General features: G+C 44.0%; 2 protein-coding genes across 3 annotated transcripts in view; both read right to left on the bottom strand.

Annotated features, from left to right (window-relative positions):
• Positions 1–770: 770 nt before the first annotated feature.
• LOC306923859 (protein lifeguard 1-like) lies at positions 771–5,631 on the bottom strand (the record flags this gene model as incomplete). Its single annotated transcript, XM_079502202.1, has 2 exons — positions 771–1,047; positions 4,856–5,631. The coding sequence occupies 2 exons, from the start codon at positions 5,629–5,631 to the stop codon at positions 771–773; spliced, it is 1,053 nt and encodes a 350-aa protein (XP_079358328.1).
• A 1,858-nt stretch (positions 5,632–7,489) lies between these two features.
• Positions 7,490–17,043, bottom strand: part of LOC306923046 (SRSF protein kinase 2-like) — a 108,407-nt gene continuing 98,853 nt past the window's right edge. For both annotated transcript variants that reach the window (XM_079501032.1, XM_079501033.1), the window contains 2 exons: positions 13,842–13,934; positions 7,490–9,864 (listed from right to left, as the gene is read on the bottom strand). In XM_079501032.1, the coding sequence (XP_079357158.1) occupies positions 9,680–9,864; positions 13,842–13,934 (278 nt within the window). In that variant the 3' untranslated portion in view covers positions 7,490–9,679. The remainder of the gene's footprint in view (positions 9,865–13,841; positions 13,935–17,043) is intronic.

Raw genomic sequence — 17,043 nt, 5'->3', positions numbered from 1 at the left:
ACACGCACATTTCCACTAGGCCGAGGACGACATGCCACTCATTTATTTCCCAAATCAGCCTCGCGGTGGCGCTATAACAGGCCAATTCCTGTTATTAGCTATAACTGCATCCATCTGTATACAACTTATGTATGCGCACTCCCTAGAGGCCATGGAAAAACATTGTCCCTGCATCCCTCCACATCTGCCGGTTATAGCGCCACCATGAGGCTGATTTCCGCAAAACATATTGCTTATGTTAGTCGCACAGATTTCATCCAAATGTCACGCAAATCGGTACACATGATCTCTGTAGTCATGTGATCAAGACGAGTCTGTTGGATTTCTCAGATTCTACACTGATTGGCTAACAAAGTTTTCAGGAGTGGCCCGTTTTGTACAAAATGCTGCACATGTCCATGTCCTCATGCTATGAGTGATCAACAAAATGAAGAAAATTGTTGCAAAAAACTAACAAACAAAAAAACATGTTTATATTACTCCTAAACATTTTGCCAAACATCTCACACAGTCCTATCCTGGTGGAGACCTGTGCCCAGAAGGGCACTTTTTCTAGTTGGCCTTGGATTTGCCCTGTTCATCTGCCTTTAACTTCAAGCCTTGCCCTGGTTATAATCTCTTCACCATCAGGTTAAATCAAACTGCAGGACCGCAGAAGTGTCAAATTTCAGAACAGGACCAGGCCTACGCCAGTAATACTGATGCTTTCAGTGATAAGGAGAGGCTTTTTCCATCTCTCCCTTCTGGTCTGCCATTAAGGTTAGGCACTCTCAGTCATCACTAAATCCACCTAAAAGTCTGAGGATGAACAGGAATATCTGCATTATGTCAAGGTAGAGGTTGAGGGCGGCGAAGACATACTCGTCTGGACTCAGAGCCAGCTTCTTGTTGCCCAGGAGCATCTGGGTGTCCACAGCCAAATAGCAGGTGAAGATGAGGGCTCCCATCGCGGCATAGACAACATGCAGGATCTTGTTGGAAATGAAGATGCAGAGAATGCCAACGACCAGCAGGACCATGGTGCAAACAAAGAGGACTCCCGCCCACGAAGTGAAGTCATACTTGGTCTGTAGGGAGAAGAGGACCACAGAGAAGCAGACTACAGCGGTGATGCCGACAGCCATGATGACGATTTCTGTTTCGTAGGAGCTGGCAATCAATCCCACCATGAAGGACAGGCTCAGGGTCAGGATACACAATGCAATCAGGTTCCCGGGGTGTTTGCGGCGGAAGTCTCCGCAGCAGGAGAGGAGGATGGCAGTGATGAAGTACAGGGCAAAGGATGTGTATAACATCCACGGATTCCTCATCACAAAGTGCTTGACACTGTGGGCGTAGCTAAAGACAGCAACAAATTGGAACGTGACCAGCAGCTGTACTGTGAGGGTCAAGAACACCTTCCTGATGAAAGCCTTTCGGACGGCCACGTCCTCAAAGTAGGGGTTGAAAGAGTCATGGTAAGATGGAGGGGGTCCCGGGTGGTAGACTGGATTACCATAGGCGGCAGGCGGTGGGTAGCCCTGGGGGGCTTGGCTGTATGGAGGGGGTACGAAGCCTGGCTGAGGGCCCACATTGAAACCTGGCGGAGGGGGTGCACCTGACTGGTGGGGAGGCCCGTAGACCGGGAAACCACTCTTATCCTGTGACATGGTGTGCTGTCAGTTCAATGCACTACTTTCACAGTAGTGTCACAGAAGAAATATCTACTAGTATCTGCTGAACAATATTAAAAGTTTCTAATAGTTCCACTGATTATAGTAAGCGGAATCAGTAGAACTATAGCCTTTTATAGCCTCTAGGTCACACCTCCTGCCACTTAGGTTGGTGGCTCCATATATGGGCACTAGGGCGATATGGACAAAATGTCATATCTCTGTATTTATGCCAAATATTGCGATATCTGTTCAAATTCTAGATTTTAAGTGTTGCAACATTGAAAACTAAACATTCAAAAAATGTTAGTGAGTTCGCTAACGCACTGGACCAGGGCCCGCCCGCCCGCCCCACCACACACACACACACACACACACACACACACACACACACACACACACACACACACACACACACACACACACACACACACACACACACACACACACACACACACACACACACACACACACACACACACACACAGGGCCTAGTGAGGTCCGAGTACGAAACCCCACAAACTGAGGACCGGCAATTGTACTTCACATACATGTAAGAACATAGTAATAGTAATGAGGGGGGGAAAGTATCTAACCAGCTGAGAGACAATGGTGTCCAAATCTCTTTCCATTCTGAATATGTTCCTGCACTTGGAATTATATTTCATTTTGTTTGGATTTAAGTTAAGTGCAATATGCAAGAGGGGCTGATTTTCACAGATCTGGGCAGCTCGCAATAATGTAGCCCATTCAATTAAGTCTCTCAGTTTGAACTGTACTATCAGTGTACTATGCCAACTGATGGTTACTGATGTTTGCTCTGCTCTCTCTGAATGAAGAATCAACTCTGTGATTGCATCAAGCTGGGGCTTAAATAAGGCTGGCTTGATTGCAGATGATTGTGTCCAGGTGTCCACCCTGGCAGGCAGCCAGAGGAAGGGTGGCAGGGGTCATTTTGACCGAAAGCGAATAGGCAGAGATGGTATAAGTATGCCTAAATTCATATTTAGAAAATGTTTCAGATGAGAAAAAAACTAAAAAAACAGAATATGAATTTGAATCGAATATTTAGCAAAGGAAGGGGAACCTTCTGGGAGCTTCACGGGCAAAGATAATCAACTTAAAAATCTCAAAATGGGTCCGAAAGACCTCACAGACACTAGTTTAATTAAGTTGTGGGAACATAAAGATTATCATTACAATACAATTTTCCAAAATAATCTGTTGTTACTAGTAGGCATCACAGACCATGTCCATTCCAGAAAGGAGACTGAAAAGACAGCCAGAGCCATCCAAGATGTACGTCTGGAGAAAGACACCCTGGCCGCTGATGCTGTCCCAAATAGTTTAAAACCCAGTGTTTGTAATGTTTATAATAATGCAGATTGCATATCGCAATGCGGTTAGCTTTTGACTTGTGAGGCAGCTTAGAATTTACGCTCCTATGCACAGCTGTCTGTCTGTCTGTCTGTCCATCCGTCCGTCCGTCCGTCCTTTTGAGCACGGAATGTGCTCATATGTGACCAGATTTGACTGAGAGACTGCCATCGTGCAAATTCCAGCTTTTCACCAGAAGAGGAAAAACTTTTTTTTTGTTTTGTTCTTTTCAAAATGAGTTAATAGCACAGGCAGACTCTTCACATACTGTAGGTGTAATGTTAGAGACCACAGAAGTGAACCTTTCAAGCCTGTTTTCTCAACTCGCTGTTTTCTGCAAGACATTACTCTATAAGCCATATCTCCAAAACTGGTGGGTCAAACTGAACAACCAATATGTCAATTTGAAGCTATGATTCCCTGCTTTCATACGACATGAACAAATGAAAATTCAAAAGAATCCAATGGCAGTCCCTCAGTCAAATTTGGTCACATATGATTGGACATCATGTTGTTGACATCATCATTGTGATGAAAGGCACCACTCACTTCACACACAAGTGCGATTTTTTATAGCCTATCTACAAAAGCTCAAGCTTGGACTCTGGAGTCTTGTTCTGCCACCTTTTCTGATTAGTTGATATATAGTTGATATTTCTGTGCCATCATTTTTAGTTGCTCGGTACCGTGTAATAATATTTGAATACATATAAAAGCAAAATCATGGTATGTGGGAAAATAATATGCAGAGGTACTTCCTTGGCATAGCCTACTGACAGCATGCACAAGTTGTTTGACACTGATAGGTCCATTGCTTTCCTCACATTCTCATTCTGAAAATGAGTGGTGCCAACTATATTAGATGCAGCTGTAGGTATTGTAAAATAAACAAATAAATATTATATCTGCAAATGCAGGTATATTGCAGGAAATCTGCAGGTAATCTGCCAAATGTAGCACCTCTGAGGGCCCCTGGATACCGAAGCTCGAAGGACACCCCTGCACATGTGCGTGTGCAAAATGTTGAGTTTTACGCGTTTATTTTGGCCTATTCCCAGCCGCCTACTCTGCCCAGAATGACAGTCAAGCAACAAACACATTCTTTTTATTTGACCCACATAGTAAGCAAATGGGTGAGAGAAGTGCCATGCATTGTATTTCAGTGTTTTTAGTTTTTTTTTGTCAAGCCACCTGACACGCTATGTGTGCAGAATGTAAACAAAACAATGCTGAACAACAGCTAATCTAGCACATTGTTGCTGCTTTACACACTGTTGCACTTTCCAGCTGCATTCTCACCAACAATAAAACACCAATTTTGACAGTGGGGGAAAAGTCTGGAGCAAATTATAGTTATTATTTTTTAGGGTCCCCTGATGCCCAAGAGCCCCTGGGAACATGCCCAAAGTGCCTATAATAATATAGATCAGGCCCTGTGCAAATGGAGTGAAAAAAGAGGGGGGGAAAAGATGTCTGAAAAACTGATATGGACAATTCTCCCAAGTCACCCAAATTGATGTGCAACGAAAAGCAAATAGTTTGCATCTGGTATTGGCCTTAATTGGACCTGTTCATCTGCCTTCAACTTGTCGACCCTTGTCCTTGGGGCTATATGGCAAAAACACAATCTCACCAAGCTGAAGGCATAAATGATGAGGACAGTGGTTCTCTCCGTCTCTCTCCCTTCTGGCCAGTCAAGGTTAGTTATCATATCCCAACCCAAAAAGTCTGAGGATGAAGAGGAATATCTGAGTGATGTCAAGGTAGAGGTTGAGGGCGGCGAAGACATACTCGTCTGGACTCAGAGACAGCTTCTTGTTGCCCACGAAGTGAAGTCATACTTGGTCTGTAGGGAGAAGAGGACCACAGAGAAGCAGACTACAGCGGTGATGCCGACAGCCATGATGACGATTTCTGTGTCGTAGGAGCTGGCAATCAATCCCACCATGAAGGACAGGCTCAGGGTGAGGACAGACAATGCAACCAGGTTCCAGGGGTGTTTGCGGCGGAAGTCTCCGCAGCAGGAGAGTGCAATGACAGTGACAATGTACAGGGCAAGGGACGTGTATAGCATCCACGGGTTCTTCATCACAAAGTACTTGGCATCATCGCAGAAGGTAAAGGCAGCAACAGAGGAGAATGTGACCAGCAGCTGCAAGGTGAGGATTGAGAACACCTTCCTGATGAAAGCCCTTCGGATACTCTTGTCCTCAAAGTCAGAGTAGGGACTGAAAATGTTGTAAGATGGAGGTGATCCCTGTTTGTAGCCCGGTTGTTCATAAGCTGCTCCTGTGTTGGCCCCTTGGCTGTATGGAGGTGGCATGGAGAATCCTTGCTGAGGGGGCATGTAGTTGTAGGAGGGCTTGGAGGCCCCTAGCTGAGTGGTAATGGAGGAGCCTTGCTGAGGGGGCATGTAGTTGTAGGAGGGCATGTAGCAGTAGTAGGGCGCACCTGCCTGAGTGGTAATGGAGACACCTGGCTGAAGGGGCATGGACATACCTGGCTGAGGGGGCATGGACACATCTGGCTGAGGCTGACGGGGCATGGACACATCTGGCTGAGGGGGCCCATAGACGGAGAAACCTCTCTTATTATGCGACATGGTGTGCTGGTCAGCTCAATGCACTGCTATTGGTTATTAAATAAAAAAATATTTCACAATACTGCAGAATGTTATGACCAACGTCGACTATGGCCTGTAAAACCATACCTTATATACCCACCCTGTTGTCATGACAACGGACGACATCGTGTCACAGCATGACGGCCACATGCACCTCCTGAAACATGTTGACTACTCCAAAAATGGTAATATGACGTCCATATGTGGTCATATTGTCATAATATGACGTGCAAGGTAATCCCATATATGGAGACATAGTATGTCTCCATATATGGGATTACCTTGCACGTGTTTCAATGGGGATGCACACGGAGATTAGACACAATCTGAGGTTCTGAGGTAAATTGTCGGTCTAATGATAGTCAGACCAATAGTCTAAACTAAAGCCTGTGCAGGATAATCCAACCAGACTAGAATACCAGTGTGCTGTCATGTGACTGATAATGGAATGTGGATCTGATTGAGAACAAGGAAAGGTTGGCCTTTAAAACGAAGGGGTTAGCCGCCCAAGCCGTTGAACTATATATACCAAAGCAGTATCTTTAGTTGCACCGTTTGTGAAACTAGCTGAAAATGACTTGTGTTGTAAATAAGATAAGGGAGACCCTACGGCTGTGCCGTTTGTAAATAAGAAAAATAAGAGACCCAACGAGTGTTCTGTTGTTGAATAAGCTAGGAGAAAAAAAGGGTGCTTTTGTGAAACAAGCTTCAAATATCTAAAACCTTTTACTTTTTTGTGGAAAAAGCGCTGAGACTTACTTCTTCCCTGCCTTGATCCCCCCCCCCCCTCTCTCTCTCTTCTTTCCTTGGAAATATGATACGATGGGAACTATGCACAAAAACGAATGTCACCCACTTTTTTACTTGTAAAACTGTGATGACAATAAAGATGATTCTTTCTTTGGTTTGTAACAACTCTTACCTGTGCCTCATGTGATTAAACAATATCACTGCTGTTGTTGCAATTGTAACATTTGACCACACAATGTCACCATTTACCCTTTTTGAGTGTCTAGTTTGAGTGTCTAGTATTTTGGCCAAAAATGACCCTCTACCATATTGCCGAATTTTGTGGAAAGCGACAGCACAGAACTGCAAAAAGTGGCGGAAGAAAAAACTATAGAAAAACAATAGGGGCCAAGCCTGAAGGCCTTTCTCCCTGCATATTGTACTTTTGAATCCACTACATTTCTCGGAAGGAAAACGTTTATTATGAACTCTTTTCCCATAGTTGAATTAATTTGTTATGTGATACAAATGTGATATTATCAAACAGCCTACATTTCCCAAAAGGAAATGCATTAATTTAGTTCAGTCTGACCAGAAGCAGGAATAAAACTCCACCGGACATCAAAATGAATTACCAGAGGGGGGGTATCAAAAGCAGAAGATGTACAAACGGAACTAATGACCGTTAAGGCTTAAGAAATGGGTGTCAGCATACTGACCTGACGAAGATCTGTCAAGATCGAAACGTTGTCTATTTATTCAATAAAGTAATTTCTTTACCAAAAGAATGGTGTGCGGGCCCTACCTCCTTCCATAGTGGCCTAGTGCACATCAAACTGGGGGTCCTTGAGATTAAAATGGCTGAGAATCACTGGTCCAAGTCATCCATAGTCAAACACCACATACAGGCCGCAGCATCCATTTTACTTTAAGACTTTTATTAAATCTGTCAATGAAAAACACAGACAAGAGATGCGATTGTGTCGATGTCATTAGGAACAGTCAGCATATGGCTGAGAGACACAGACAGAGACAGAGAGAGAGAGAAAGAGAGAGAGAGAGAGAGAGAGAGATCTGCTGCAAAAAAGAAGAAAAAGAGGGGGGAAAATAATTGTCACGTAATCTTTATTGCAAAACTGTTTGATGGTTTTCCGCCAGCATCACGAGACAGAGCAGCACTGTTCATGGAGGGGGAAGGGGCTCAACTGTGTAAAAAAGAACTAATCCCAAGAAGAAGAATAGTGATAATAATTATAATTATAATAATAATATAATAATAATTACAAAAGAAATAAAAACATCTCTAACAGATAAACACAATCACCTCAATATAAGACGAGATTCGGTTCACGGTCACAACAACCAGAGAAAAGTTGTTTTTCTTTTTTTTTCTTTAGTTTTAATCCTCTCATTTCTTTAAATGAATTAAATAGTTTTTAAAAAATATCTCACCATTTACTTATACTCATCTTTTTTTCTCTTTTCATTTATTGCGAAAAATAGGCAACTGGACTAATTGTGATGATGATGATGCAAGTTTTTTAGTTTTAGTTTTGTATTGATTGTTTGTGTTGTTGTTGTTGTTGATGGAGACTAAAGTGGACAGATATTATAATTTAAGTGGAACGTCTTGGATGCGTTGGCACTGTGAGCAGCAGCGGTGTGCAGGGGTTGCAGTTCTCCCGTTCAGCCACAGCGTGGCGCAGTTTATTCAAAAGAAGAAGAAGAACACACATCCCACCAGGCCTCTGCTGAACGCAGAGCTCCCACACCTGTTGTACGGCGGAGGTCACGTCCTGACGCCAGCGACCGAGGCCTCGCCGTTTTAAACCGGAATGATGCTTTTGTGTGTGTTTGTTTTTTTAAAGTCCTCTTTCCATTGGTCGCCTGTGTATCTGCGTTGAGTTTTTTTTTTTTATGTACAAAGGTTTCAAATCCCTGAAGGACATCAACGAAGACAAGTGCAACCTACCATTCTGAACATTCTCCTTTTCTGGAGAAGCTCAGGGCTTCCAGCAGGTGTTTCCCCTGTAGGAAAAGGGGGGAGGGGGGCTGGGACATGGATAACGTGCCGTAAAGGGACTCAAAGGAAGGATTGTTCCTGTTTTGGAGAAGGAGGGGGGCCAGGCAAGATGGCAAGTGACCAATTCATATTTTGCCGCCGACCTGTGACGCATTTCGTTTATCGCTTGAAAATTGGTCACGAATGGTGATCCACACCCGTCTTGCGACAAAGAATGAATTAAGCTGAAAATAAGTGATTTACAAGCTGCAGCGCGTTGAGCTTGTAGATTGCTTATTTTCAGTGTGCGGCACCCGCACACGTATAAATGAGGATTGGGGCTTCGGGAAGAAGAAACAGGGAGTTGAAGAGACAACCTCAGGACGGGGCACCGATGTTGTTGTAACATTTAAAAAAAATACAAATAAAATAAAAGTCACACAGAGAAAATACAAACAAAACCAACGTCCGTTGTTCATCTCGTGAATCCGTTCATGCCGATCAATCCGTTTCTCCATGCTTGTTTATTTGTTTTTGTTCGTTTTCCTTTTAGAATTGCTGTCTCGCAACAGAGAAACTCTTAATAGACAAAGCTGTCCGGCTTGGTTTCAGTCTTATATTTATCTTTTTTTTTTGTTCGTTTTTTCTTTTGTTTTATTCTCGTTTGTCCCCGTGCTTTGTGTCTACCTGTCTTTCGGCGGCAGCAGCTGCGGCATGGCGCCCCCTGGAGGACTGGCTGTCCTCTGCGTCTCTGTGGGCGGCAGGGCATGCAGCTCCATGGGGGAAGACGTAATGGGGTAGGCAAGGCTTCCAAAGTGTCTTTTGGGGGACATATTCGGGGGGGTGTAAACTGTTCAGCAGTGCAATCCGCTGCTCGTCCGCAAGGTCGGGCTTCATCCAGGTGGGGAAGGTGCTTGAGCTGGAGAGAGGAGGAACGAGAGCGACGTGTAGAGAGAGAGACTGGAAAGGTCTAGGTCGACCAATCAGGGAAATATATCAGAATATATTATCCAATCTACAAAGCCAAGTGAGCTTGTGTGTGTGTGTGTGTGTGTGTGTGTGTGTGTGTGTGTGTGTGTGTGTTAGAGAGAGATAGGGCTCTAAGAATAAGACTCAATCCTCTCCCTCATTCATATCCATCTCCTGTTCTCCCCATCCTCTCTCCCCAGCCTCTCCTCTCTTTTCTGGTCGTTCCAAAGGCCTCCACCAGAGGGGGGTGTTGATCTATAATGCTAGTTGTCTTCTTGTTGTTGTTGTTGTTTTTCTGGTGGGGAGGGGTGTGATCTGGGTGCGTGGCTATGAGCTGAGCCAGGCGTGGTTGAGGCATTCTCCGGCCGAGGCCCTCTTCTCCGGCACCATCTCCAGCATGGGCAGCAGGAAGTGTGTGAAGTTGCCGGCGTCCTCGGGCGACCAGCCGTACTTCTCCACCAGCACGTCGAACAGTGACCAGGGCTTTAGCTTGGTGATGTGCCGCAGCTCGCCTGCAGGAGGGGACGAGGACGACATGGACAACAGTTAGCCACACAACGCCGGTGACATGGCCAGGGGACAGGAGCCTCAGGAGGGATACTGGAGGAGGGATAAGACGGCTGGAATATAGTAGGCAAAACATGCAGCAGAGGTAGATGGACAGAGTAGCAAAGGGCAGGGTTCTCAAACCTTTTCTGGATCAGGGCCTGCTTGAAAATCTCACTCGTCTGACCACTTAACACATCTTTAAATTATATTCAACTCCCGAATTTGGTTGGGACAGCCCTAGCAGCACACAGGCAGCTCATGGCCAGTGTAGCATCTATTGCAGTGTTTCCCAAACAAAACGTTTTAGCTTGAGACCCAAAAGAAAAACCCAAACTAGTGACAATAGCCGATCTACAAGCTTACGACACATCACAATGCGAGACATCGCAAACTTACAGATCTGCTATTTTCAAATGTAGGAAACGGAAAAAAATATATATTATCGTAACTTGCAACCCCCAAATCTTTTTAAAATAAAATCGTCCACGACCCCAAGAATGGGTCCTGACCACTGTTTGGGCGTACAAGTATGCAGCCATCTCAGATCCGGTTCCTCCTGTCCACAGTGACTGGACAGCACAACAATGAGGAAAGTAAGCCATTATATGGGTCATATATTAAAGGAAGCGATGATGACTGCCTGGGCCAACGTGCTGAATCACGATCATCCAGACAGAAATATAATCAAATGCACCCAGGCTATTTTTGTGAGGAGCAGAAATTCTTGCAATTCCTCCTTGTCTGTGTGATTACAAGTCTGCAGTGTTGTGACTGTTATAAGTTCATTTAGAAAGTGGAGCACATGACGGTGCTCCACGGTTCCCATGGTCTCATCTATGTGTCATAATGTTGCTGTTGGGCAGGGACTTTGTTTCTCCATATTTCAGCTTTTTACGTTTATTTATTGTTTTGTAAATTAAGGCCTCAAGGCAGTTTCAGACAAGGAACGAACAATTGATGCTGCATGGCGTTCTCGTTTGGAACAGTGGGGATCGCACTGCAGTCTCATGTGCAGACACGTAGCGTGGAGAAAAGCTCGCAAGCCCGCATGCACGAATCTGTCATACTACTGTCACGCAAACGTAGAAAAAATTTTGCTCATGTTGTGAGCTTGTAGATCTGCTATATTTGTGCTATTTTGAAATGTGATGTAAGTGGTTAAAGGACAACTTTAGATTTTTTTCAATCAAGGTTCATGTTTTAGGTTGTTATAAGAGAAAGTGAAAGATGAGTGTTAATTATTTTTCATTTGCTGCTTTCGTTTGTTTTAGCGATTTTCGTGATTGTTTTGACAGGGGGCGGGGGCATTTGAGCAAGTTTACGGCGATTTCTGTATTTACTATAGTCCTACTAGACCCCAGGAAATTGGGATACTAGGGGGATGCCATACTGTGTTTCCTCCTTCATATTCAATAGATCCCGTGATCTTTTGTGGCCAAATATAGTTTCCTGGGGTCTAGTAGGACTATAGTAAATAATAATAAAGAAATCGCTGTAAAAGTTTGTAAAAAAATACATGTTTAGCCACTTGACCCCTGTCAGAAAAACACGAAAATTGCTAAAACGAAAGAAAGCAGTAAATACATAAAAATGAACACTCAATCTTATACTTTCTCTAATAACAAACTAAAACATGAACCTTGGTTGAAAGAAACTAAAGTTGTCCTTTAACCCATTTTCAACCTATCTTCATATAATTGGTCCTCACTAATGCTCATGATAATCTGGTACCATTCTTTCTGCTCACTCTGAAAGGTTAGGTAGGGGTTTTTGTTTGTTTTAACGTGAGAGCAATGCCTTCCATTATAGTGTAGCAGAGTGCCTCACAGCCTCAGCCTGATGGCCTCAAAAAGTCTAATATCTCCCCCAGTCCATAGGGATATCTCTCTTAAGTGGTTAAGATGTTGGACTTTCACACGGGAGACCCGAGTTCGAATCCCGGGCGTTACAATGGTGCCGTGACCCGGATGGGGTTTCCCCGTGGGAGGAGGTCAAAAGGGGGGTGAGTGTAGCAAAGTGGCTCAGAGCCTCAGCCTGATGGCCTCAAAAAAAGTCTAATATCTCCCCTAGTCCATAGGCATATCCCTTTGGTCTAGTGGTTAAGATGTTGGACTTTCCCGTGACAGTGACGATAAATCGTGAAAGAAATAGGTGGACGAGAGAGATCCCTGGACAGCAGGACACGTCCCTCGGCAGACAGACAGGCAGACAGACAGACACAACGAGTCAATCAATAAAATATACATAAAAGGCAGGCATTGAGACATCAAGTGCCGAGTTCAGATCTGCAAATGAGATAACATCAAAGGAAGAATATTTAGTTATGTATTCTCATGACATACTACGAAGAATATATTATTAACAGAGAGAGAGAGAGAGAGAGAGAGAATATGTGACAGGGAGAAAGGGAATGTCATTAAGAGCCATTTGCACCAAGCAATATAACTATAACGATAACTTTTATGATTTAAAAAATCACACCCGTGTGAAGTGAGTGGTGCAACCCCGCGTGGGGGTCGCCGGGGGGAGGGTGCCGGCCCGGTTCTGGCGAGCCGCCCCGCGTCCGAAATGGTAGAGAAATGACAGAGTTACCGTGTGGGGGTCCCTCTACTGTACCCTCTACTGTAACTGTACTGTACTGTCACTGTACTGTACTGGCACACCTGAAATCATCAGTTAATATGTGCGTGTGTGTTTGTGTGTGTTAGGTTGCGCACAGGTGGTGAAAAACAACCATGCTGTTTTCGTGCTCAGACGCACCCAGCCACCCACCCAGCCACCCAGGCCACCCAGCCACACACATACTGTAGCTCCGTAAGGGAGTGGTTGCACCACTCAAAAAAATGTATCTACTGTAAGTCAAGTTGGATGGAAGAGTCCACACCACGGGCTCTATTTTTGTCCATGCTAAACCCCTTATTCCTAAACTTTTTTATTTTCTTTTTTACTATTTTGAAAAACAATTTCGAACAGTTCAACTAGACAATCTACATTGACACGTTGTGAGCTTGTAGATTGGCTATTTTAACTACTCAAAAATGTTTTTCAAAATAGTAAAAAAGGCAAAGAAGTTTAGGGATAAGGGGTTTAGCATGGACAAGAATAGAGACCCAAAGCTATAACACAGACAATGAGAACGATCTAGTTATAGTGCTTGGTGTGAACAGCATTTTTAAAACACAGAATGTCAGATACATGCACTTACCAGGAGTAACCATGTGGATTACCATGTCGGACACACGCCTCAAGAACTTAGGGCGGATTTCTACTTAGTTGTGCGCCGGTGCCTATAGTGAGGAGTTTCTGCATCAGCAAGCTGAATCTACTGCAAAAATCCTACATAATGTAGCTTAATGATGGTGTGGCTGTATGTATTACACGTACACCGAAAGTAGGAGTGTGGTGAGCTCATACAGTATATAGATCGGCTATTTTCAGTGTATTTAACTTAATGTAAGGGTCCTTTGGGTCAATTTCTACACTGTCAGAGTTAAATGTACACTAAAGAGTTTGCCAAGTGGGAATATTAAACTCTCCATATAACAGATTAATCCACAAAGAGAGTACTGCAAATAATTGCATATTGTATTTTTTGTTAAAGGGGCCAAAATTACCTTTGTTCTTAGCTTCATACTTTATTGATTTGATTTAATTTTGGTAAAATAACTAGTAAAGACAATATAACTTAAACCCAGAATGTTATTTACTGTAGATTGCATGTTGTTTAACCCATTTTGGGCGGGAACCACTTTTGGTGTTAGCATTATGTTATGCTTTAGCTATTGAAAAATAGCTCTCTGCTGCCCCATCTGGCGGAGTCAGGTTAACACCGTTCTCCTGTGATTATTTACCTTGTTGTTTGTCGTTTACACTGCCTATTCTGAAGTCACTCTGGATAAACGCGTTCGCTAAATGGTCTAGCTCACCAGTGTCCCATTACCTTTCTTGGAGAAAAACTCTCGACTGTACTTCCCGGCGCCGACCACTTTGCGCGGGACCTTCCCAAGGAGCTCCATGATCAGAGCGATGTGGTCTGATCAGCGCCACCACACACCACACACACACACACAACATCCCATGACATCACAAGAGAACAGGCGCGGGACAGCAGCATTACAGCATGCACACAGCACAGGTACGTACGCACAGGCACGCCGGCTGCAGTGTGAGACTGGCGTGCACACTGCGCTCTTCTGGGCTTACAGACAGACAGACAGACGCGCCATTATTCTATGCCCTGATTTGACCTAGATTTTAATTTGCTCCTTTAGTCTAGTAATTGTTTGGTTGCCTTTTCTGTTTTATGCCATGTTTTTAAACTCACTAGCACTTTGAGGTTTGCAAAAATGTAAAGTGCGTAATGCTATACATTAAATGCATTATTATTATTATTATTAACAAATAATCATAGCCGGAGATGGAACCGATTCTGAAAAGAGGCCGACTTGTTTCGTGAATGTTCGCCTGAGCCCGATTTTTTTATCTTTTAAAATCTTTCAAAAAGACCTACAAACTAATGTGTCACAATTTTGTAGATGGCCAATTATTATATTTGATATGTATGCTTGTATTTAAAACATGGGTCTCTCAAAATCACGATCGGCATCTGACACAAAAATCTGGCATCAGCTTTCACGTCCTTACACATAATGTATGTTTATGTTGTGTCAGTCTGTCAGTGTTTGTCTGTCTGTCTGTCTGTCCCTCCAGGCTTGCTGCTGTGTGCATCGCAGTCCCACCCGCACTCCGGCCAGCGCTACCTCTTCGGTTGAAGAACTCCCGGGAATATTTTCCGGAGAGCGCAAAGTGCCTCGGTATACAGCCCAGAAGTTCTATGATGTGGGCTATGTGGTCTACGGAGGAGAGAGGGGGCGGGCAAGGGTGGGGGTTTGGGGGTGAAGGAGGAAAAACAGAAGAAGGGGAAGGCAAAACAAAAAGACAGAATTGCAGGAGGACAAGGAGGAGGGTTAGGAAGGGGGAGAAAGGAAGCAAAGGAGCAGGAAGGGAGTTAAAAAAAAGTGGGAGAGTTGGAGGGAAGCGGGAGGATAAGAGAACAAATAGGGAAAGAGGTGGATGGAGGGGAAGGATAAGGAGAACAGGGAAAGGAGAGGTGAGGAGAACATCACAACAGGACAGGGAGGAAAAAGGAGGGGGAAAAGAAAGAGAGAGACAGAGTCACAGACATGGCACAGAGTTAAGGGACAGAGTCAGTGTTAGGTGTTGATGTGAAACGCAAAGGAGCACAACTGAGGCACATGTATTCAAACTGAAATCTGCACAGTAATATCCTCAATGTTACGTTAACGTGTTAACTCTGTACTGAGTGTGTTACATTCTCTGAGTTAAATGAACACCTAGGACATTATCGTGTACTGTCAAGCCTACTAAGTTGCGCATCGGTGTCACAAAAGTAAAATTGCATGTTCACAATCCGTTGCTGTCAGGCAGAAACGTCTTATCTCCATATTCATACTTTTTGGGTATCCATAAATTAACGTCCTTCTTGATCACACTACAGCGTGTGATGCTGTAGTGTGAAAAACATTGAAAGTAGAAGATCCACAAGCTCTTTCAAGCTTGTTTTTTAATTTGAATTAAAAGTTGTGAACAAATTAACTTTAGTTCAATGTGTCACACCTGTGTACAACTAGCTGTAACTCAGGCTTTACTAGATCACCGACTCCAGTGCCAATGAGAGGGGGAGAAATAAAAATTGCACGTCTGTCATGGTAAGCTTCAACATGCTATGTCAGAAGTGATGTCAGCTTATCACATTGCAGAGACATGGGACTAAGGGCCGATTCATACTCCTATTTTACTGCTGTAGTGCCGAAATGATTTCGGCTCGTCAGAAATTTTCAGTAGCACCGAAGAGCCGACTTTAGGACGGTAAACGCCCCCCCGAACCTCAAATGACGTCACATTGTAGGCTCTACAGCGCCGAACCGACTTTTATTCGGCTCTAAAATAGGAGTATGAATCGCGCCTAATGAAGTGTGAACAAAGGTGTGCAGCTGATGATGTTGGCAAACGTAATGTGAGGTCAAATGTCAGAGGATGTGAGAACAGGAGAGAGCCCTGAGAGAAAAAGAGAGCTTCTATTAACTGAGGATGAGGAATGGAATGGTTATTTGAGTTATTCCACTGAGTAAGATGACAGGATAGTTGTTAAGAGCTGTCCACACCAAGCATGTACAGTTATGGCTATAACTTTAACGGCACCAGGGCTGGGCAAAATATCCATAAGGCCTATCAATATTGTGATATATGAGACTAGATATCGTTTGGGGGGTGTTGGATAGTGTAATGTGGTGATATTGCATAAGTATTGTCTACTCCTTGTTTTAGGGTTAGGTAACCCTAACAATTATTAATTATCTTCTGAAGAATTGCAAAAATAGCCAGCCTACAAGCTCACAACGCATTGTATTCCCATTCTTCATGGGATTCTGTTAAGGCTCAAACAACAAAGACACAAAAATAAGGCGGTCACTGATTTGATCTTGAAAGCAGTTCCTATTGTTTCTCTTTGAGAACCACATTTTAAAATGACATAGTTCTAGTTCTAGTTGTCATGCTTGGTGTGGTTGCCTTATTAAGTTAGACAGTGAGTGGACAGGGGGGTGTGGGGTGAGGGAAGGCTAATGTACACTATGCTCACTATGCTTGGTGTGGTTGCCTTATTAAGTTAGACAGTGAGTGGATAGGGGGATGTGGGGTGAGGGAAGGCTAATGTACACTATGCTCACTATGCTTGGTGTGGTTGCCTTATTAAGTTAGACAGTGAGTGGATAGGGGGATGTGGGGTGAGGGAAGGCTAATGTACACTATGCTCATTGGTGTGGTTGCCTTATTAAGTTAGACAGTGAGTGGACAGGGGGGTGTGGGGTGAGGGAAGGCTAATGTACACTATGCTCACTATGCTTGGTGTGGTTGCCTTATTAAGTTAGACAGTGAGTGGACAGGGGGGTGTGGGGTGAGGGAAGGCTAATGTACACTATGCTCACTATGCTTGGTGTGGTTGCCTTATTAAGTTAGACAGTGAGTGGACAGGGGGGTGTGGGGTGAGGGAAGGCTAATGTACACTATGCTCACTATGCTTGGTGTGGTTGCCTTATTAAGTTAGACAGTGAGTGGATAGG

The sequence above is a fragment of the Electrona antarctica genome (genome assembly GCF_951216825.1).
Source record: "Electrona antarctica genome assembly, chromosome: 5".
NCBI classification, from domain to species: domain Eukaryota; kingdom Metazoa; phylum Chordata; class Actinopteri; order Myctophiformes; family Myctophidae; genus Electrona; species Electrona antarctica.
This window is presented reverse-complemented; position numbering and strand designations above follow the sequence as displayed.